The sequence below is a fragment of the Amphiprion ocellaris genome, chromosome 19 (genome assembly GCF_022539595.1).
Source record: "Amphiprion ocellaris isolate individual 3 ecotype Okinawa chromosome 19, ASM2253959v1, whole genome shotgun sequence".
NCBI lineage: Eukaryota > Metazoa > Chordata > Actinopteri > Pomacentridae > Amphiprion > Amphiprion ocellaris.
Window position 1 is genome coordinate 24,711,916 of NC_072784.1, and position 24,338 is coordinate 24,736,253.

At 39.3% G+C, this 24,338-nt stretch overlaps 1 protein-coding gene and 1 long non-coding RNA gene across 3 annotated transcripts in view; both read left to right on the top strand.

Moving 5' to 3' along the window:
- smg1 (SMG1 nonsense mediated mRNA decay associated PI3K related kinase) overlaps positions 1-24,338 on the top strand; it is a 166,780-nt gene that overhangs the window by 17,512 nt on the left and 124,930 nt on the right. For both annotated transcript variants that reach the window (XM_023284949.3, XM_023284950.3), the window contains exons 4-8: positions 2,922-3,058; positions 4,869-4,927; positions 14,595-14,808; positions 15,456-15,581; positions 15,693-15,765. In XM_023284949.3, the coding sequence (XP_023140717.2) occupies positions 2,922-3,058; positions 4,869-4,927; positions 14,595-14,808; positions 15,456-15,581; positions 15,693-15,765 (609 nt within the window). The remainder of the gene's footprint in view (positions 1-2,921; positions 3,059-4,868; positions 4,928-14,594; positions 14,809-15,455; positions 15,582-15,692; positions 15,766-24,338) is intronic.
- On the top strand, positions 15,772-18,039 carry LOC129347641 (uncharacterized). Its single transcript, XR_008599836.1, has 2 exons — positions 15,772-16,992; positions 17,750-18,039. It is a non-coding gene; the product is annotated as an uncharacterized LOC129347641 (long non-coding RNA).

The following is a 24,338-nucleotide window of genomic DNA, read 5'->3' on the forward strand; positions in this document are numbered from 1 at the left end:
TGAATCTTACTTACCGGCTATATATGTAGTATATTTAATGCCAGAGCCTTACACCGTAACAGTAAACTTATTATTCTGTCTTGGCAGAATACACCCATAGTTCCAGACAGATAGTGAACAAAAAAGGAGAGACCCAGCAGGCTTGACTGAGGTTGAGTTATGTTTAGTAAGTCTTCTTAGCCTTTTATAATATTGTAAAACTGCAACACACATAAAAAGTGCATGTCACAAATAAATAAAATATGTAAACACTCTTTACATACTCATCCTCACATGTTATAGATCAGGTAACAATGATAATTTCACAGTGTCAACAAAATAAACACACCTTCTTCATAGGAAAGTGCATTCACGGCAAGGGAAACATAGTATAAACACAGCAATAGCGATGTACATGTACATATACATCATATGAGGCTCCACAACAAACTAAATTAGCCTTAGTAGCTGAACTAGAGACATGCTAGCGGTTGGCTTCGTGGTTGGCATTAGCATTGTTAGCATGGTTTCTTAACTTAAAATAAAGGTCAAAAAACACCACGTTGATGCTCACAGTGTCTTCAAACAACTTAAAGAGCAGTCATACTCACTGATAGTTCCACTGCAAGGCTCAAACAATCAACTCTGTAGTGGAGCACTTAACATACATGAACACGGGTCGTCTTTGCTTGAATGTGCAATTACCCAGTTGTTAGCTTGTACTTTGTATCATCTATCTTATCATGCATGTATCCAATTTTGTGTCATATGTTCCTTGTTCCCCACTCTCCTCTTTTCCCGTCCCTCTCCCTCCCCACCCCCTCTACCTTTTCTGTCCCTCTCAACCCACCGGGCTTGCTCTGAGGGTTCAGGCATATGGGTTCTGTAACGCATCTTGAGACAATTTGAGTTGTAATTGGCACTGTATAAATGAAATTCAGTTGAATTGAGAAATGGAAGAAAGCATTTAAGCATGATTAACACCACAGAGAGGTCCAAATAATTTCTGTAAAAACGTTGAAGATTTCTGCCCCACACACCCATCAGACCAGCCCAACATATTCTATCCCAGCCCAACAGGGTCATGTCTGTAGTGAAAACTTTCTGGAACAGAATGGAGCCCATGGGCTCCCACTTCCATCCAGGAAGCTGGATGTCGCCAACAGTGCAACACCATAACACATTCTGCAGTGACCTGCAGTCCAAACTGAGGGAGGCCTCCAAGGGCAGGAAAACTTTTCATGTACAGACAGCCAAGCCAGACCAGCAGAATGGCGTTACAGCCCCAGTAGTTGAAGGCATAGCCTGACAGGCACTGAATTGTGCAACTGGAAGTACAAGAAACAACCTTGTAGAGCATTTACAAGCATTTTACATATGTTTTATGCAGATTATTTTCTGTACTTGAGATAAATAATTTTTTGGAGTCTATCATTTAACCCAAGTGGACCTGGTGTTTTAATGAGGGTGCAAAATGGCTTCCTCCTTGGACTCTGCCAAAAGGAGCCAGTCGTCCCAATATGTAGCCAGCTGGAAGCCGTGCTGCCACAGCAGGGCAGTGGCTGCCTCAATACAGCACAGAAACTTAATGTGTTCAGGGACAGCACATGTGTAACAAACCTCAAATTTTGTAGGATAGATTGAAATATGGAAATATGCATCTTTCAGTTTGAAAGACATGAACCAGTTGTCCAGACAAACCAGATGCAAGTCATCTCTCACACATTAGAGAGAGGGCAGCCTCTAGCACACAACCTGCTGAGCCTCCAATAATTGTGTTGTGGGTCCATCTAGTGGCAGAATGTGGTTGTGAAAATAGGCTGATACTGCATATGCGTGAGGTTGTCTCCACTACCAGCCTACCTAGGTGAAGCAGAGCAGCGATCTGTCGCAAGGCTGGGGGAGGTGGGGGTTTTCCTGTTGCGAGGGAGGCAGAGCTGGAGAACTTTTCCTCCCTGTGCTGCTGCATAGAGGCTATAGTGTAGCTGAAAATTATCATATAGAACAACCACCATGTCCAAAATAATCTAATTATTGCAACACCATCATTTCCATAGTTTCACCTGTGCCTTGGAATGCACAGTGTCGAAGCCCCTTGTATTGGGCCTTTGCTGCTGAAAGGTTGCGTGTAAGTGCTAGGGGCAAGACTGGGAGTAGCTCTCTTGTCCCCATAGCCTGAGGCAATTTGTTCCCTTCATAGCGAGATCTGGCGGTCTCTGGCGGTTACTACTGCAAGCCCAGGAATGTTTAGCCAGGATCCAGCACGTTTATATACTGCATGTCCATGCTAGCCCTGATTGCTATCCAGCGCCAGGCTTGGCAGCCTGAACGGAACAAATAACAGCATCCTCATCCTCAGCTATGAGTACATCTGAGGTGTCGTCCTCATAATACCACTCCAACACGTCTTTATACCAAGAATACTAGGAATGAGAACGGAGGAATTGACAGATGATATAAAACCTGTGCAATGCAGCCTACATCATCTGTGTATCATTAGTTCTTTTCAAATTCAATTAAAAATCCCAAATTAATGAATGAAAAAAATATTTATTCATTCATGATCAAACCAACAAATGATAATAAAAACGTGACCTCCTTGACAGAGGAAACAAGTCAGCTTGTTGTATGCCTAAAATAATTAATGTATGGTCAGCATGTATACAATCCCACCCATATCCAAATTACCAACACAGATGGCAAATGCACAGTGTAAAATGATGCAAATCCAATTTGTCATTCATTGTCCCACTAATATCTACCTTTTAAATTATGCAGTGCACTTGTGGTTGATTTTTGTTCATAACTAAAAAAACTGCATTTTATAAAATATCACTGTTTATTTGACACTAAACATTAGTGAAATGCACTTTGATTCTATAATGGCAGCCTGTGATGGTACTGAGAGATAGTGGAGTGAAAGTGTCAGTTTGTCGTTGCAGACAGAGGAATGGCTCACTCAGAGGAGTCTCGACTGGCCAACCTCCTGCGCCGAGTCTCCAGGGAAGATGATCGTGACCGGAGGCTGGCCACCCTCAAACAACTAAAGGAATTCATCAGCCAAGGCGAAAGCAAAGTGGTTAGTCAGATTCTGCACAGATCATCGTTCAGTTTTGTCATCACAAATCTTCTATATTATGAAAATAGCACCTAGTATTATTTTTAAATCATGTTAAAACTGTGCCTCTCATCTTCATCTAGGCTCAACATTTTGGACATTTTCAATGTATTCAAGAGGGGCCAAGTCTTTTTAGCTCACTGCAGTCGTACACACAGTGACCAACAAACTCGCTCTAACCTTAGAACAAACTTGTCTGTTAAAGCAAATTCTCATGCAAATTATGGTATTTGCTCTCTTTGGCTTTGCATTCTTATTCTCCCTTTTAAATGACACAACATTTTATTTATTTTGTTTTTAGTATTTCTTGTCAATTGGGTTGAAATTAAACCTAAAGTAAAATACCATTTACAGGCACTACAAACATAGCTTTCTCTTGGGTAACTGTTACAAGTGTTCTTTGTCAAGCAGTAAAAATTGTCATAATTTGGTAAGTGTTGAGCTTTAGGTTATGTGTTCTTCATTGAAAATTGTCATCTGTGTGCAGTAATTCCATGGTAATCATAGGTTCTCTAGTTTTCTTTTCATTCCTTTGAATTACAAACCAAGCTTGTGTTCAAATGACAAAAAAAATGTTTTTTGTTTTGATTTGTGTTGACTCTGTTGTTGCTTACTGGATTTGAGTACTAATTACTATAATTTCCATTTCGAAGCACTTTTTAAGGCCTAGCCCCTGATTTTTATGAGACAAGAGCATGGTTGTAGTGTAGTGGCCTGGTAGATACTAATTTTGAGCTGCATGCAGATGTTCACTGAGATGTCCTCATGGATCTGGGGAGATGACGAAATACACAACACTCTTGCATTTTTATGCATGTAGAAATCATAACACTGGCCTTATCTAGCCGTTACACAGTGTTGAAGATTGTTGTAATTTGTAGTGTTTTGATATAATTTGAAGTTTTCTGAAATTACAATTAAGATTATGATTTCTTTTGGACCATGTGTTTAGGCTTGAGTGGAAGATGTCATCTACTCTCAATTTTGACTGAATGAAATATTTTTTAAAAGAGGTTTCAAGCTTGTTTTGCTTGTCACAGTTTTCTCTACCTGCACAATTTATACATTAAAACTTGGGCCATTTGATTCTTAGACCTAATATGACTTGGTGGGTGATCAGAGTCCTTCTTTCTCAGTTTAGCATCAGTAATGGTTCCCCTCATGAGACCATTTATTCTGTGCACCCTAATGTCCTCTCTTGGCACGACAAATCAAACAGCAAGGCATTGGCACACTACAAATTTTTTCAGAAATTGAAACTATGGCCCCTTTGTTTTGTGTACCGTTACACTTTTAACATAGAGTACCAATAAGATGGAAACTGAGATGGGCTGAAATATATCACAGTTTTTGTTTAAAAATGGAGCCTGTGATTCTGGAGAAATATAGTTAGCTTGTGACATATTCACTGTGCCTCTCACACCCACTCCATATCTCCCCCTTTCCTCTCTTCCTTTCCTCTATCCTCTGTTCCAGCAATAATGAGCACAGAACTTGCTGGAATAGAGTTGTATGGATCAGTTCGGACCACTTCGCTTGTTTTCTTTTTACAGAGCCAGTACTGTGTGCAAACACAAGATTGTCTTTCAGCATACGCACAGACTAGACAGTTGGCAGTTGGTGAGCATTAGAGTAGCCTACTTCACCTTAAAAGATCTGTTTTCCAAACTGGGGTATGGTGTACATTTGATGTCAAATGAAATGTGTTGAAATAGTTTATGGAATGACAAACACTTTACTGTCCTAATAATTTGCATCTTTTCTCAAACAGATCCTGGTCAAACAGTTGGACACCATCCTTAGCACCTTGAATGACATTTTGAATGAGAGGTAAGAGGAGGCTGTGTGATAAGTAATCTGCACTTTTATGGTGCTTTTTAACAGTAGTTAAGTTCTACAAAGTGCTTTACAGTGTCTTTGTCATTCACACAGACATCAGGTGTGAGTTTATCAGGCACTGGACTTGTGTAACTTCCATTTTACTGGACATACTAGAGGAAACATTTTTGGTACAGACAGAAAACAATTCTAAGAGTCCTGCAAGGTTATCAGGCAAGTGCAGTAAAATGGAAATGAAAATATATTCTACACACTGATTCAAATAACTGCAAGTAATGTTAATAGCTGTATTCCCTTCTGTCTTTGCGGCAAGTATCCTTAGATCACTGTTTTGTCTGTTTTGATGCCAGAACTGAGGTGAAAATTTCTTAGAACTGATTAGAAAATGTTAAGGCTTTTTGATCTTCTTGGTTATTCTGCGACATTGTTTGCTTTCAGAATTGGTTACAGAATACGGGATAAGCAAATGACCGCATATTATTATACAAAGGTAAAGGCAGATGTCCTCCTTTGTCTCCAGTCCAGCAACAGAAAGCCCAAGAACACAAATAGAAAATATGTTATTCCAAACAATCAAAACAAACCAATGGTAATTTTAGGTATTGATATTTAAATGTTTGATTTGTCATTCTAAAGAATTGTCTGCCTGAAACATATGTTCATGAATATATTATTTAAAGGAAATATTGTTCTATGACTTGTGAACAGTGTGTAGTGTTTTAAATTATCTTATGTCAAAATAAAATTTAGTATTTTATTTGTCAGATTGCAGTTTAATGTACAGTCTAATCATCGACACATGCCTGTAGATTTTCCACTGAGGCTAAACCCTCTCAAGTTGTAATTGAAATTCATCTTTGAAGACATGACCTAGGTAATGTTGGTCTGACCGCCTGTTTCAGAGGCATGGCTTGAATGAAACGAGATCTGTGTCACTATAATCAAACAAAATTTGTCAGTATCAAACAATAATAATAATTTGAGAGAGAATGTAATATGCCAAAGCAAAAAGAAGTCTTCTCAAAAGTATTGATAACAACTTGCAAATAACTTTTTTGATCTTTCACTTTTTGATAACATGTACATCTGTTTATAGTTCTTTTTCACAGATCCACCTTTAAACTTTGATGTTGCACTGCAAACTCTCTTGTTTGTGCTGCTTGAATTTTTGTTTGCAGTTCTAACCATTGCCAGGATTAATTATGGGGAAGAAGCTATAGAAAGCAAAATATTTTTTGTACCAGACTGTAAACTTGTCATTTCTGCTGTAAAGTTGGGCATTTATATATCGGTGTCTATATTTATAGAGCCAGCCTCAAGTGGCCATTTGATGAACTTTTGACTTTTGCATATTGACGTCATTTTTCAGCTCCAGAGATTGCTGCTTGGTTCTACCATCAACCAGTCCTTTTTTCAGTGATGTGTACACATTACTAATGAATTTTTGAATAACAGTTCAGTGCTCCACATGGCGTTCAGTGCCACTTTGGCACACTTTACTGTGTGACGCAAAAAATAAGAATGACATCCTTTCACTTCAAAGGTTCAGCGTGAGTGGCCATTTGACGTGTAAATACAGCAGTTATCGTCAAACAGTGTTACAATTATAAAATCCTAATTTTAGCAGTGCACAGCAGTGGGTAGAAAAATGGCTTGTGAGTGGTGCCTAGTTACCATGTAGTGACTTGACCTTGGACATTGATTTAGTCGCTGTGTCATTTGGATTCTGTTGTCTGATAACTCATTCTAGAAAAGTATTTGAGAAAGAACAATTTTATTGAGAATTGTGCTGTATTAAAATATGGCAAAAATGAGCACAGAGTCGGAAAGAAGAAAAACCACAACAGCAGAGGGTGTAGATGTGAATGCGTATGTGAGATAAAAAACAATCTCTTTGAGTGACTATCTTACATGTAAATACAGCCATCATGACTTCCGGTTATGGCGGCGTGCTGAGAAGTCATGTTTACTCCTGCTTTGCGGCTAATCCTGAAATCAGCACAACTAAAACAATCCCAACCAACAAAAAAATGTCATAATCGTAAAACAGAGAAATAATACAAATAATTATGCCGAAGAGCAAACAAGGACAAGCAAAAGGCAACTGAAATATGAGGTAATGAAGAACGCGTTTTGGAAAGTGATATCAAAGAATTAAACATGGCGGGGACAGGTGATACTGGTAACATTAACTCCTCCACTGTCGACATTTTGAAGGCTATACAGTAATTTAAACAGGACTTTCATGGTGAAACTGAGGGCGTGCTGGCAGTAGTCAAAAGTATTCAATCTGACATCAAAGAATGCAGCGGCAGCATCGCCGAAGCAGAGCAGTCCATATCTGCATCTGAGAATGTGATTAACAAGCTACAAGGTGTGGTGGAAAACGGCGAAACTACTTTCGCTCAAAGAGAAAGATTTGGAGTGCAGGAGGGTTTGGGGATCCCTGGGAGAGGAAAAGGCTCCGACCCCTGATCTTTCTTGGAGAAATGGATCGCGGACAACTTGAATGTGTCGCCGCCTGCTCTGGAGAGAGCATGCTGAATAGCCAAAGACCCGACGGGGCTCAGAGAGTGTTTATTGTGAAGTGTCTGAAGTACAAGGACAGAGAGAGCATCTTTAGAGCTGCTCGGGCAAAGAAAGAGGTGATGCACAAAGATAACTAGATAAGATTATAAAGACAATATGACGACGTGAGGAAGAAGCTGTGGGACCGCGGAATTCTCAAACACCGAATCATCTTCCCTGCCAAACTGCTGCTGCCCAACGGAGATCACAGGGCTGTCTTTGACACACCGGCAAATGTGGACAAATACATCAAGGAGCTAGGATAGACGGTACCTGAAGTCTAGCAGGGAAAACCCATGTCAATGGTTTTTTATATATATATATATATATATATATATATATATATATATATATATATATAGATAGATAGATAGATAGATAGATAGATAGATAGATAGATAGATAGATAGATAGATAGATAGATAGATAGATAGATATAGATATAGATAGATAGATAGATAGATAGATATTCACAGTAAAGATCAGGGGTGTCAAACTTATTTTAGTCCAGGGACCACATAAAGCCCAATCTGATCTCCAGTGGGCCCCACGAGTAAAATCACAGCATAATAACCTATAAATAACCACAACTCCAACTTTTCCCCTTTGTTTTATTTTTAAAAAAGTATATTCTGATAATTTTCACATTTAATGAACTATCTTTTTACAAAACATTATAAAGCTGAAATTTCTTAAGAAAAGCAAGTTCAATTTCAACAGTAGCCCATTATGCCTCAGTTGATCATTTACACATGCATTGTAGCTGCCAGGATCAGTTTATCTACAAAAACACAAAACATTCAGTCACAGGTATCTGGAACTTTTAAATTTACAGTTTTACAAACTTCCAATTTACAGTTAATGTCGTAATTTTTATCCTTTGTAAAGTCATCCCGCGGGCCAAAATGGATCATCTGGTGGGCCGGTTTTGGCCTGCGGGCCGTATGTTTGATATCGCTGGTAAAAATAATTGGAGTAGTTGAGCCGAGTTCTCCCGTTCTCGCGAGTCTGTACTTCCGAGTCTGAATGGCCAGCGTATTTACAGTCTATGGGCAAACGCAATTTCAGTGTGCCGCAAAAAACAGGCCAACGTTAAAACAGTAGTTCAGCTAGTTAGTTCCGTGTAGATGGACCTTTTCCTCCCAGTCGCTCGCGTCCCCCTGACATGCCTCTGCGCCCACTGCTATAGACTGTTAAAGTCATAAAGTGACTCAAATGTTTCGTTTTCACTGACTGAAAAGGCTTATTGACATATAGCTGTACTAGGCAGCTTGATCATTCCTTACGTTGAAGTTATGTGAAAATATATATTTAAGTTTAAGATAGTTTATAATAGTTAAATAAGAACTGCAATGTTCTCATACATAAAAGTTGTGAATTGAATCTACTTTTAGTAAGCAATTAGAGCAGGAGCTGTAAAGTAAGAGGATAGAATGGTTCCTCATCACAGAGTGGACCTTTTCCAAGTGTTACAAGGAAGAGACCCAAGGAGGGTAAGGGGGTGCCCTTGTGTTCAAATCGGGCTTGTTTATATAGGGGTTGGGGATCTCTCTCTGTTTATTATTGTACCAATTTTATTTGACTTCAGTGCCTTTTCAGCCTTTCTTCTATAGTAATCTGAGTAACATGCTGGGCCAAAATAAACTAGACAAATAATGACAGACATTTTAGTAGAATGCATTTCATGGAATTGTAGAGATCTACATAAACTTAGAAATGTAAAGCAAGTTACGAGCAGGATAAAAGAAGTGAAAGCCAAGATAGTGTTTCTACAGGAAACGCATCTGATGTCTAATGAAACAACTAAGATAAAACAAAGGTGGCTACGACATGTTATTTCAGCCTCTTATGCTTACAACTCCAGGGGGGTAATGACACTAATACACAAATCTATTCCACTACGTACATGCTGAAGGGTTAACTAAAGATCCCAGTGGCAGATTTTTAATGATTATTCTGCTCCCAAAACCTGACAAACCTCACGGTAAATATGAAAATATGCACCCTATAAGCCTAATAAATACAGACACAAAAATCCTCAGCAAAATCGTGGCTGGAGGGTGTACTACCTAATATAGTTGGGGATGACCAAAATGGGTTTATAAAAGGAAGACGAGGGTTTCACAATGTAAGACGTATCCTTAATATGCTACATAATCAAAAAGGAGAAAAAGATATGGCTCTCTTCTCACTTGACACAGAGAAGACCTTCGATATTGTCGAATGGACTTGTCTATTTAATGTAATAGCCCGGTTTGGATTTGGGAATACATTTCTTAAATGGATAAAACTACAGTATCTCAACGCTGTAGCTGAAGTAATTACAAACGATGTGGTGTCCAAACCTTTTGATATAGCAAGAGAGTGCCTTCAAGGTTCACCTTTATCCCCACTTTTGTTTATTTTAGCTATAGAACCATTCGCAATTGCAATAGGAGCTCAATGTCAAATACAGGGGAATAAAATCGGCAACAAAAAAAACAAAATAGCTCTTTTTGTGGATGACATAACTTTGTTTCTGAAACAACTAGACATACATCCATACCTGTATTGTTAGATTTAATAAGCTTGTTTGGGAAAATTTCCGGATCTCAATTGAATGCGTCCAAATCGGCACTTATGCTGCTAAATGAATTCGAAAGTCAAAACCCTGGTCACCACATATCTACATTCAAAATCTCAAACTATTTTACTTACTTAGGCATTAAAATAACACCTCAATTGGAAAATATAACATCCATAAATTACAAACTTATAGCAGACTCAACATATAATTATATAGATTTATGGATGTCTTTACCCATTTCTCTTACAGGAAGAATAAATATATTTAAGGCGAATGTATTGCCTACATTTATTTACCTATTTCAAAATATCCCATTGGCATCACTCGAAGGAATATTCACAAAACTCACGTCACGTTACAAAATTTATATGGAATAAGAAAAAACCTCGGATTCGCTTGTCTCCGTTATGCATCCCATTCGATGCAGGGAGGCTGAAATGCCCTAATCTTTACTTGTACTGCCTGGCAGCACAATTGAGAACCATAATGTTCTATTTCCCTGATGAAATTGTTCCAGCAGGGACTGATATAGCTCTGTCCAGCATCCTTTGTACTTAAATCTGTACTCAGCTAGGCTAAAAAAAATTAAGAGAACCAACAGCTAACCCTATAATGCTTAATATGATCAACATGTGGTACGAGATAAAGAAATACATGAATATATCTGACTCCCTTTCACAATTCAGTCCTGTTTGGGGCAATGGTTCTTTTAAACCAAGCAAACTAGATGCTGGATTTCAGCTGTGGGCAAAGAAAGGCCTAAATAAAATATCAGACATTTATAAAGAAGAGGTTTTAATGACTTTTGAGGAAGTCTCTCTAATTCATAACATTCCAGTGAAACATTTCTTTAAATATCTCCAACTGAGGCATTTCATATCTTCTATGCAGAATCAGTACTTAGGAATTCCTGCTCTTTCTTCTCTCGAAGAAATAATTGCAAAAAAACTAATATTTTTATTTTTTATTTAACCTTTATTTTACCAGGAAGTCCCTTGAGATTAAAAATCTCTTTTCTGAATGCAACCCGGCCAAGACAGCACACCAACTCAGACAATGTAAAATGTATAGTATAAGTATGTAAAAACAATTAAGACAATTCAGATATAAAAATAAGAAATATTGAAATGGGTTCAAACAAAGACAAAAGAAGGAAAAAGAAAAAACAGATCAGGAAAAGCAGTTACACACATGGATTACATTTTCCTTTATCAAGTTTTATTAATCCATAAAAATGGACTGATCTCAGTAATGTACAATTGGCTTGCATCTGGTTCTGAAGAAATCTCAACATCCAAGTTGGAAGCATGGAGGACAGATTTAAATGAGAAGAGTTCAAGTTTGTTATTGAAAAAAATAAAAATAGAATATATAAGAAATGCTTTTCTATGTATAAATGCTGAAAATAAAAAAAAAACATTAAAAAAACAGCTATCATTTTTAGTTTAGGCATATATCTGTTTTTTTCAGATGACATTGCAGTTATAAAATCAGGCTATTGGCAGTGCAGAGCAATAGCTTGCTACTGACTTCTTGTCAATATGTTGTCCTACTGGGCTGCAATTTGGTCACTATTTCATACCTTATTTATCTGACAACAAATAAGGTATGTAAATGAGAACGGCTTTATTTGGATGTAAGCAGTGTCGAAATATAGTACATGTGAGCTTAGAGAGTAGATGAGAAGCAAACAGATACAAAGAGCTAAGAAAAATTCAGTCGAGTTTAGGTTGGATTGAAGCACAAAAGGTAACATGAAAATGTAATAACTCAAACTGTGCTCATTTTCAAATATATGTTTATAAAGATGCATCATTCACAAGATCACCAAATTGGGACTTAATTTGATTAGAGCCATGGCACAAAATGCCTGATTCTTTGTCACTGTTCAGACATGCACCCTGTTCTGTTACTCTGGCAGCAACTTAACAGGTCGCTGCATGTCTGAATGAACACTCTGGTTGCTCATCCATCAAAGTCGTGCCGGCAGCGTTTGTAGGTCGGATTGACTAACATTTCCATGTCACTTTGAACATGCACAAGTATGAACTGAACCAGTACGTTAACAGATAGACACGCACAAACAGTGGTACTTTGAGTTGTGTGACGTGATTAAGGACAGGATTTTTCCACATTTCAGCACCAATATTTGTTTGAAAACATCACAGAGACACTTAATACAGAGTTTTTGTACCAAAATCACAACATACCTTTTTTTTGGCTTTGCTCTACAAATTTAAATCTATTGGGCAACAAAATGAAATGCCCATAACAATGAAACCTTACTGTGATGAAAACAGACACTAACAGCCAACATTCAGACATAATGATACTTAACTGTTATCTGAGTTTTTCTCACCACAAGATGTTAAGAGAAGCTAAAGTTTGTTTCTTCTAGCTTGTTGGGAACTATTCCCTCAGAATTTTTTAATACTTTCAGCATCAAACAGCAGTAGGATCCATTTGTACATCTCCACAGAGAGAGAGAGAGTGTTGTGCACATCTGCATATGAAAGAACAACGCTGGCAATTTAATTACATTTTTATAATTGTAAATTATAAATTAGCGTAGAGACAGTATAGTATGTGTATAGTGTCCCCAAAGAGAGAGAGAGCTGTGTGCATTTACCCTCTGAGCAACAGTAATGATGAAACTATCCTGACATGGATAAATGGCCAATTTGAACTTTTCTTCACCTCAGACAGGTGGGCTGTCACACATCGTCACAGTTTATAAGATGAAATTTAATATTTTATCACATCGCAGCTGTCTGCAGGTTGAGTCTTTACTATATGGACACTTTGATCAGCTGCTAATGGTTTTATTTTATGGCGTTAGGATTTTTTCACCACTTGGTGTATTGACTATCAGAGGTTTAATGAAGCCAACAGTGTTTCATGTCTTAAACTACTTTAATGTGCAACCACTGCCTGAGGCTTTGATTTAAAAAAAAAAAAAAAAAAAAAAAAGAAAAAAAAGGATCCGGAAAGACCAAGACTGTCAGCACTGACAGTCACAGTCCTTGCAATGACTTTTTAACTGTGTGAATGTGTTTTTTTAATGTGATGTACTGCTTGTTCTGCCTTTTCTGATTTCTTTCTTGCCTGCTCCAGAGGCTGCAGATGGAAACTAGCGAGTACAATGTAATCTGGTACAGAGCATCTTTACCATGTGTTTAATATTCTTCTGTACATGGTCCCATTTGACATGGTCAGATAAACTAATTGAATAAATAAATTATTCTGCTTTGTAGATACACAGACAGCTGCAAAAACCACCAGCACATAGTTGTTGCTATTTTCCTACTGTCTTGTCAGGTTGTAGTCTGCTGTAAGGACTAGATGTTCTGTACCTGGTTAAGCCCAGAGCTGAGGCTAAAATTGCACTTAAACAAAACACAATATTACAACACACATAGCTATTGTAATTAGGGCTGCAGCTATCAGTTGTTTTAGTAATAGAGTATTCTATTGATTACTCTTGTGGATAATCGAGTAATCGAATGCCATGCTTGGCGTGCACGTTATAGCATCAAAAGTGGATGTGAGCCACTGTGCAACAGAAATAACTGATAGCGGAACACCAGCGGACATCTGCAGTGTATTGTCAATATATAGTACCGTACAGGGGTATTGTACGTAAATAGTGTAGTACAGGGGTATTCGACTAAAACTCAAAGCCGTGGGAACCCCACATGTATTTAGTTGGTGATGTAGAAATCGCATAAATATGTTTGGTCCGTTTAAACTGCTGGTACTGCAGCTGAAAGAACACAAACAAGAAAGCTGATTAGTTTGTTAGTTTTTATTACAGAGAATATTCAATCAGTAACAGTGATCATTATGAGAGTGTCCGGCCTAAATGCACTTCAGTACAATATCATGTTTGAATATATGAAATATAGTTAGAATAGTTAACTATACTATAGTATAGAATAGTTTCATTGTGCAGCTGTAAGTTAAAAATGATAAGCTACATTGATTAGTAAATTAAATACATTACACATGTTAAACAGTTTTCTAGTTTTCAGCATTACTGTCTTACATTGTTTCCAGTTGCAGCTTTTTCCCGTCATAAATTTTTATGTTCCTCATCGTTCTCCATTAAAACAACCTGCTGACTGAAGCAGCTGAACATGATTGGTTCATTTTGGGTGTAAAACGAATCAAGTGATGCATTAAATGCTCCTGTTTGTGTGGACGAGTTTGAAACTGAAAACGTCCAGTCAAACTTAATATCCCCTTATAATTTGTTGATTATAGGTCCTGGTCCATATAGGATGAAGTCTGGGTCCGGACTTGGACCGTGGTGCACCAGTTAGTGACGTGTGGTCTCCACTACATAGTGGATTAAACAGAGCCTTGAGTCAGAGAATTTTGCCTTGAGGAATTTTAGTAATTGAATTACTTGAATACCTCGAATCGTTTCAGCCCTAATTGTAACAAGTGACTACTGTTTGTGGTTTCCATCTGCTATATGTTCTCTCATACGTGGTCTCCTCTTTGTGTTGTTGATCATTGTAGCAGTAAGCTGCTGTGGGAATTGCGTAAGGATGCAGCAGCCTGCCTGGGTCTCCTCTGCACAGTGCTCAGCTATGAAGCTGAACACATTTTCAAGTGGCTCTTTCTCAAGTTCAATTCAGGCAGCCGAGATGAGGTGAAACTGTTGTACCTGGTGGCAGCTCAGCATGCTTTAGAGGCTGCTGGAGAGAGGAAGGCCTTCTCTCATATCATGCAGGTAACCACACACAGAGGCCTCACGAGAAGGTAGAGTCAGCAACACTAATCCATCACATTTTTAGTCAAATTCAGTAAATATCTTATAATGGTTGACTAGTAAGTGTGCTGAAAAAAATTGTTGTTTGTACACAACCTAGTACCATAAGTGGCTCAGACTGATCCACACAACACTGTTTCAGGGTGGCTTGTGCATGTTCATGCTTGTGCACAGGACAGGGGGCAAGGGAGGGGAAGGGAAGATTAGGAAAAACGGGGTAGTCAGAGTTAGGGCAGTAAACCTGGCACATACTGTCCACCAACATATAGTCAATGGCTAAATACAGTCTTTCACAGAATCACAGGCTATGACTTCACTTTTTAGAAAACTAGCCACTTTCACAATGATGGAGCAAAATTAAGACTTCAAATCTATTTTTGCGTCAGATTTGCCACAGAAGTGCTCACGGAGGCTGGGTCTTGATAGCCAGTTGCATCTAGGAACCACTTCCAAGATAGTAAAACACTAGTGATCCTAGTGATCCTTTTATTAACTCGTATCTGTTAATACCACCATCAAAATTTCATTGAAAAGCACATGCTAGTAAAGAAGTGTAAATAGCAGTTGGTTACAAATAAGTGTTGGATTGTGTGTTTGTTGTGTTTCAGCTGGTGATGACCAACTTGCAGTCTATCCTGGAGAATGTGGACACACCTGAGCTGCTATGTCAAAGTGTGAAGTGTATTCTTCAGGTGGCTCGCTGCTACCCACATGTCTTCAGTACAAACTTCAGGGTGAGTATTTCGTTAGTCATTGGTATTGTTTTGTGTTTGAGGCACACAGGTCAAATAAGGTTACATCTTGGTTAATGCTGGCACACTGTCATTATTGTGTTTTTTCCACAGGACACAGTGGACATCCTGGTGGGTTGGCACATTGACCACACACAGAAACAGTCACTCACGCAGCAAGTCTCAGGTCAGTTGAATTTGACATTGAAACACTCAGATTGCAGACTTCTTGGCTTGCCTACTAATAATAAAGTGGAATAGAAATCTGTCATTTGTTTTTAGTCTGCTGCCTTGTAACTTAATTGATCCGAATAATTGGATCTCAAAATTAATATTTGGATACCACCACAACGACCAAATATTCGGATATTCGGGTTCCACCATGAGTTCATTCCTACGTTCTCCAATGGTCAGCTTTTCCTTCTGAAACTTAATGGATGTGGTCTTCAAAATGTTGCCACTGTCAAGCATGTTGGCCAAAAAGCATTGTCGTGGCTGGAAATAGTGTTGATATTTTTAAGTGTTTAATGCCTCCATGCAGACCATCTAGTATTATGAAACCTCCCCTGTTCCACAAAAAGTGCCATTCCCTTCACAGTTTTTGCTTACCTTTTTGTCAGTATAACTGCAGCAGCTTGACTGTGTAGTCAGTGTAATATCTGACAGTATGGAATGTTGTGATCAGCTGATTTTGTGCTGTTCTCTAGTGTGTGGGCAGTGCGCATAATGTGGACACGGGAGTCTCCCAGAGCTGCTATAGTTCTGGCAGTGTCGTTTTACAGAGACATTGTGCACCCAGTGACCAACTTTGTCGTCAAGTCATCAAAGACTGCATCCTGGAAAATCTTCACAAGTCCTTCTGTTACGGCCTGCACATTTCAGTCAGTACCATAGACTGTATAATAAAGATGGACGTAGCGACTGGCTCCAAAAATGAAGCCTACCCGGCAGTGTCAAAAACCTGCAATATCACACCATCTGCTAGGGACTGGCTCCAAAAAGCTCTGGCTCCAAAGACTCCAATTCTACACAGGAACAGCAAAAATTTGATAGACTGCTTTTCTACTGGTCAAGATTTTTTTTACATTAGTTTTCATAGTCAAAGCGAAAGATCAGGTGGCCGATCTTAAAATATGTCAATATTTAATTTTTATATAGAAAGTTAAAGTTTGCGAAGTCACTTAATTGACAGTGTGGTCTGAAATGATTGACAGGTTGTCTGGATGAGGCAGGATAGACACTCACCGTAAACACTGTTCTTCTCCTTTGGATTAATTCTGATATAACTGTCAGTTTATTTGTCGGTGGAGCAGCAGAACCACAGATAGTTTTTCTGCCCATTGGCTTGTTTTAACCAGTTTTCTACCTTCGGCTGATTCTACCAGCAGACACTGAAAGGACTCTGATCTGTTCGGTAAGTAAATGTTTATTTTCTTATTGGTGCTGGTTTTAATGCACTTTATATGCAACTTTAGTGTCATGTATAATGTGTGCAATGCACTCCAGATGTCGATGGAGTTTATTTCTGTGTTGACCAGAGAAGAGAGTTACCTTCCAGTAAATATTAGTTTTAATTTGAATTAACGATGCTAACTGAGCTAGCTGCTCAGTCGTAGCCTGATTAAGGCTAATGTAGCAGCATTAAGCTAACTATGTTTGTGTTGTGTTTAATGTAAACAGCTAAAGTGTGTTGTGCTAGTGTAATGTGGTACCATTTTGTTAATAAAACTGTTTGTGTAGACACTGGTTCACATTAATGTGACGTTTAGAAAACTTTAATGTGACTAAAACAGTAATGTTAAGGTTCTGTGTTGTCAGTAGTCCTGAATATCTGCTGAGTCTCTGAAGGTAAACTGGAGAAAACAGTAAATCTACTCTCTAATCGTAAACGTTGTTTAATGACTGATTCACGTTGTTGAACTTACTTACTGCAGTGTAGATTGGAAAAATAAACTTCCAGAATATGACCAAAGTAGTGATTAACACTACAGTAATTACATTTAAATTGCATCACAGATAAACTGAAGAATAAAATCCTCTCCCCTAAAGCTAAAGTGACTACAGGCCTTTCTGTCTTGTAAAACTATATGAAATAGGAAAGCTTTCCAGGGTCATTTTAAAATGAACCTCTGCTGTTGATGCTGATACTGTGATGTCTGTCTTCATCTCAGGTGTCTCATTTTCACTGTGAGGATCTTCTGAGTGAAGCCAACAGAAGACAAACCTCATCTGTTTGTGAAGAAGGAGACTGAATAGAGGACAGCCTCAGTTAACCACTTCCAGTTTAACTTTCACTTTCAAAAGCACAGACCAGCTCTTTCAGCAGTTTATTCTTTGTTTTTAGTATTCACAGGTTCCATTTATCACCTTTAACTTCATCTCTGCTGTTATAGCGTAAATAAATATAAAAAGTCCATGTTATGTATAGCAGATATGCTGCATTAAAACATCAACACATTCAGGGCAAGAGCTTCATTATTATCTTTATTGCACAATTAAAAACTACCTTTTGTAACAATTGTTAACTCACTGATTCTTTAGAGTTGGAACAAAACAGGTTTTAAAAATCTTTTTTTTATTCATACTATATTCTTTAGAGTTATATATTTCTGTAAAGAAAGTCTTGGCTATTTAACCATGTAAAAGAACAGGTTCTAAATAAAAACATTTTTTGAATAATAAACATGTTTCCCTTTTGAACTTAATTTGTGTCAACTCAGTCAGACACACTAAGAAATATACAATTTTAATTCTTTCAGTCCAACAAGAATCTAAAGTTCTGAATTACGTTGTAATAGGATTTAGTTACTGTGGTAGGTAATAAAATACATCATGTAAACTTAAATTGTGATTTCACCCTATTCTGAAAAGTCAGATTTCTAGATATTTTCATTTTCAAACTCCATTTTTAGTTTTAATATTATAAAAACAATTCCTTAAATATTTAAAACATAAGAGGATGTAGATCAGATTGCCTTTATTACATGAACAACATAGACTTAAGAATGAGCATTTTCTTTCAAAACTTAACAAAACATACATCTGGCGGTGCTGATGAAGAACTGACAGTGTTGACAGAAATTGAATATAGCCTAATATGTATAAACAAGTTCCAGTATAATTCCATCAAAGTAAGAATTGTTGCATGTTCCTGACATTAGAATTTGCGCTTTATATATAGATAGAAGTGGGTCCATCTACAGAGGCTGACATCTGATGTAATATTAAGTTTCGCAACCAGATGTTGTGAAAATCTACACACTTTTTTTTTCATTAAATATATAAATGCTGGGAAAGTGACACAATAATGAGTAGACCAAAGCCTGAATATGCTCTACAAGTTGGAAGTGCAGGTTATATGGTATGGTTAAATAATGTAATTCATGCTATGTACCGTCATGGAAAAAATTATTAGACCACCCTTGTTTAATTTCTTGTTCATTTTAATGCCAGGTACAACTAAAGGTACATTTGTTTGGACAAATATAATAACGCTCATAAGAGTTTAATTTAAGAGCTAATATCTAGCCATTTTCCATGGTTTTCTTGATAATAACCAAAATCACTTAAGTTCTTCCGTCATTAGCTATGGCATTGTACTGCCAAAAACAGGGCTATTAGGCTTTCCATGTTTTCTGTCTTTTTTAGTCACATGATACACACAGGAGTTAGTATATTGCAAAACCATTGTATTTGATGACTGCAGCCATGCATCTTGGCATGCTCTCCACCAGCTTCTGACATTGTTCTGCTGTGACAGCAGCCCATTCCTGTTGCACAAATTCAATCAAATTTGCTTTGTGTTTGGGCTTGTGGTTCTCCATTTTGCATTTGATGAATTTCCACAGGTTTTCAATTGGATTTAGATCTGGTGATTGAGCAGGCCAAGGCATGGTTCCAATGTTCCGGTTCTCCATCCAGGCTTTATCTGACCTTGCTATGTGGCAAGGGGCATTGTCTTGTTGGAAAATCCAGTCACTGGTGACAGGAAGGAGTTTTCCAGCTGATGGAAGAAGACTATTTTCAAGAGTAGCCCTGTACATGACCTGGTTCATTCGCCCTTCACACAATTGCATTTGTCCTGTTCCGCCCATACTGAAACAACCCCAGATCGTCACTTACCCACTCCCATGTTTTTCTGTAGAGGCAAGACAGTCTGGTTTGTAGGCTTCTCTAAGATAAGATAAGATAATATAAGATAAGATAAAGTTCTTTATTTCTCCCCACTCCAGGGGAAATTTACATTGTTACAGCAGCTTTATTTACAATATATACAAGGGTGAAAAAAATTTTTAACAGAAAAAATAAAAATAAAGATAAAGTTTAAAAGTGCAGAGATGTGCAGTGCAAGAATGTCAGTGCAAATTTTATGGTTTGGGGTGGTAATGATATAGTCCAGTTTATGTTAACATCAGCCAGTGATGCTGATGTTGTAAAGTCTTATAGCAGATAGGCTCTAGGCTTCCTCCTAACCAGTAAGATGGCTGGAGCGGGCATAAACTGAAAATTGGATTCCCCACTGAAGAGAACCTTAACCCAATCATCAACGGTCCAATCCTTGTGATCTCCGGCAAAGAATAACCAGGCTTTCCTCAGTCTTTCATCGATGAGGGGCTTCTTCCGTGCCCTGTGTGACTTCAGACCAGCTTCAAGAAGTCGATTTCCAACTGTCCTTGCCAAAAGGCCCCTGGAGGTCTGACGACAATTCCTGACACAGGAACGGATGAGCGCATGGTCATCATGTGGGATAAAAAGACATTTCCTGCTGCGACCAGCTAGCAATTTGGTAGTACTATGTGCGGCTTGTTTTCTCTTGGTGTAGTGAACGGCTGTTCTGGAGGTCTTTAATTTTTTCGCTACCTGTCTCTTACTCATGCCAATTTCCAGTAGTGCCAAGATGGCTGCCTTTGTGGCTTCACATAATTCTTTTGTTTTAGGCATTATGTTAGAGCTGACAATTTCTGAGTTGTGCTACAGCTTGTATGTAAGCAGGAAACTGCACCTTTCCATGTGCAGTGCTGCTTATGACATGAAATGGCCTCTTATATACCTGGGGAATACAGTTAAGCTTCAGCATGTCTAAAAGGACATAAAGTATTATGTAAGCAGCTGCGTTTATTGTTGTGTTCATTGTATTCTTCAGGTAGTGTACCTTTTGTGGTACCAGGCATTAAAATGAACAAGAAATTGAAGCAAGCAAGGGTGGTCTAATCATTTTTTCACTGACTGTATATACTTCTATGCCTAAGCAAAACCCTGAAATAACATTTTAATCTTTTATTAAGTTCATAAATAATATCATATTTGAACAATAAGAGGCTATAGGTAGATTTGTCTACTCCATTGGCTTACACGTCAACTCTGTAAGACAAGGAACTGATGGAGTTGCGTCTGACGGAGTTGATGTAATGACAATTATTTTCCCTCCAAAACATGTATTGTACACTGCAGCTAGCTGGTTTTTCCTCAGTTGCTAGCTGTCTCAATAACCTTACTAAAATGCTTAAATTAAATCCACTATGGTTTAGAAAAACTTAAAATAACAGAAAGACTGTGTTGATGTGGTCCAGCTGTGACCATAGGAATATTGACATTGTCTCAAATATCAAAAAGTTTAAAACTTACTGGAGTATGTATGGTTGTTGCATTCAGCACAGCCAGGAAGATGAAAAGAGGACCTCCGGGATATGCTGACCATGCTATTGCCTGATTTAATGAGATTAGGTGAATGGATAGATGTTATTTACCTTGCTTGACAGTTTCGGCGAACACTCTCGCCTTCCTCAGAAGCGTCTCACTGACAGCGTGACGTGTCAGCCGGCAGATTTTGACAGCCGGCATCTGCGGCATGCCCAGTAGAGTCGCCAGATGCGCCGGGCCAACCACACCCACGCCGTAACGGCATGTCGTGGTGAGCCCAACAGATCCGACCATCCCACCAAGCATGCCGCATCCCCCGCTGTCCTATTTCCTCTGGAGTATGGTGTTCCAGGTGTGGGAGAGCATGAAGCCTCCCTCATCCCTGTTCATGTCTCTCTCTGCCCGCCTCCTTAATCCAGCGGCATGCTTGGTGGGATGGCGGTCGAGATCGGCTGCTAGCTGCCACTCACCACCTAGCGATAGGAGGGAGCACCCGGCCTTGTGTGTGTGGTGCTGAGTCTTTCTCCCTTGCCTGACAAACTGGATCCACTTCTGGGCTCTAGATGTACCAGCCCTGTTTGCTTCCAATCTGCGGATTTCCAGTGTCTCTGTCAGCTTGCACAAGACCTTATCATGCCGCCATTGGTACCTGCCCTGCAACAATGCAGTCTTGCAGCTGGAGAGGATGTGCTTCAGGTTTGAGTTTGAGATGTTGCATAGCTGGCAGGGTTCTTCGGTGCCATACCAAACCAGGAGGTTCCAGGGGCTTGGGAGTAGGTCGTAGGTGGCCCTGATCCAGAAGCTCAATCTTGCCTGGGGTGTCCTCCACTTGTTGGCCCAAGTGATGGTCCTGTTAATCACAGCCTCCCAGGTGGTCCATCTTCCTTATTGTTGTTGGCTCACAGCTGTGATCTTTAAGCCTTCCTCTTTCATCCTGAAAACTTTGGAGATGACCAGATCTTTCCTGTCCTTCCTGGTGGCTTTGGACCATGTCTTTGGTGCTGCTCCTGATCCTAAGCCCGCTCTGCCTTGTTGTGTGAAGCGAACAATTTCGTGGTGTTTTAGTCGGTCTATGGCTTGGTCGAGTGCTTGGGTTACGTTCCACTTGCGTCCTGTTCGAACATGAGGCTTGGCAGTTTGCATGGTCGGGTCTGCTGAGTCTCTTAGTTCAAATAAGAGTCTTATCTTCTCCTTTTTGTACCCCATGCTGATTGACTGCAGTGGAAGTTGTAAGGTGTTTCTGCCAAAAAGTGCTGTGGTGGAGAAGCATTGAGGAAGGCCAGGCCATTTCCGTATGAAATTGTTGGCTTTTGCCTCCATTTTCAGGACGGTTGTCAAGGTGATGTCACTCAGTTTCAGAGGCCACATCAGGCGTTGGTATAGCATAAACTGGTACCACCAAACCTTGAATTTCCCTGGCAGGAAGCACTGGCCGATCTTGTGGAGCCCGTCCTGAAGTTGGGTTGGGATGGTTACAGCCATGCTCTTATCTGACAAGTCAGCTGTGTATAGTCTGCCAAGGCTCCTTATGGGTTCTTCCACCAGTAAGGGAATCCTTTTGCCATCCACAGTAAAGAGAGTGTTGTCGTTCCTCACTCCCTTTCGGATCGACAGGCTGCGAGACTTTACGGGCTTGATTTTCATGCGGGCTCATGCGAGCAGCTCCTCTAAGCATTTGAGGATTCTGGACGTGCAGGCTGCTGTTTGGCGGAGGGTGGTGACATCATCCATATAGGACCATATGGCAGGAAGCCTTTGGCCTGTCTGAGATCTCACTCCTCAGGCCATCTGTCTTCTGCCTGTCAGGATTAACTCAAATGCTGCTGTGAAGAGGGTGGGAGAGATGGCGCATCCCATTGCTATACCCTTCTCGAGCTGGTGCCAACCAGTACAGATATCCCGGGTTGTATAACAGACATACAAGTTGTTAAAGTAGTTTCCCACTAGGTCCTGGATACATGCTTTCTTCTGCAGTGGCTCAGTTTGTCGTTTGATTTGATTGCAGGTGGTGATATGCCAAAGAAGGTGTGTAATGTCTATTCTTTGGACATCTCCCACAGTTGGCTACTCCATTGTGTGTTGACAAGGAACACGTGTACAAAAGTTTCAAAAATTTGTTCTCCCCACTGTACAACATGTTTAATTGTTTGTCACCAAAATGGGTTGTACCAGGTCAATCAGATACTGTTTGGTTGTTTGACTTTGGTTGTCAAACTGTCAGGTACCAGTATATAAATTTCTCGTTTGATCAAAATGCACTACTAAATTTTGGAAGCATAGTTACCATGGCTAACAGTAACGGTGGAAAAGCTACTCTTTCAGAGTCTGAAATTCGTGCACAGGTCACTACTCTTAGAAATGCAGGAAAATCTTGTTGGCAGGTACCTCAAGCCCTTGGGTGCAGAAGTGGTGGCAAAGGTGCAACAAAGGAGGATCCTTCAGACTTGCCTTGCTCAGGACATCCATCTGGCCTAACTGCAAGAGCTGAGGATCTGATGAGAAAGGCTAAGGGTAAAAGACACCAGTCATGCCGGCGACTCAGAGGCTGAAAAATCTTGGAGAATATGTTTCTAAGAGCATTGTGCATCGTTATTTAACAGAAACATTGGGGCTGACAGCTTACAAGAGGCAACGTACCTCATGACTGACCAAAACTGCAAAAGGAGAAGAGACTGGCTTTCACAAAGAAGTACATAACTCAGACTCCAAAAGACTGGGAGAAGTGGATTTTCTCAGATGAATGCCCTGTCTACTTACTTCTGACACCCATCAGCCAAAATGACCATATCTATACAGATGACTGAAAAGGTACCATTTCCTGAGCAAGTGAAATTCAGTGCCTCTAGCATAGTTTTGGGGGTTATGTTCCCTTCAGGTCCCTGAGAGCTGCACATTGTGCTTCAAGGTACCATTGTTAATGCACAATATTATTCTAACAGCATTCTAGAAAAGATACTACTTCCAGTTTTGGCCAGGAGGAAAAAATCGCCACCTGTGACTGAACGGAAAATTTTTAACAGATGTTCGGAATTTATTGTTTTTTAGGGCTGGGACTAACGTGTTAATTTTGATTAATTACAGAAAAGTAATGCGTTTAAAAAAATAACGCATCTAATCGTG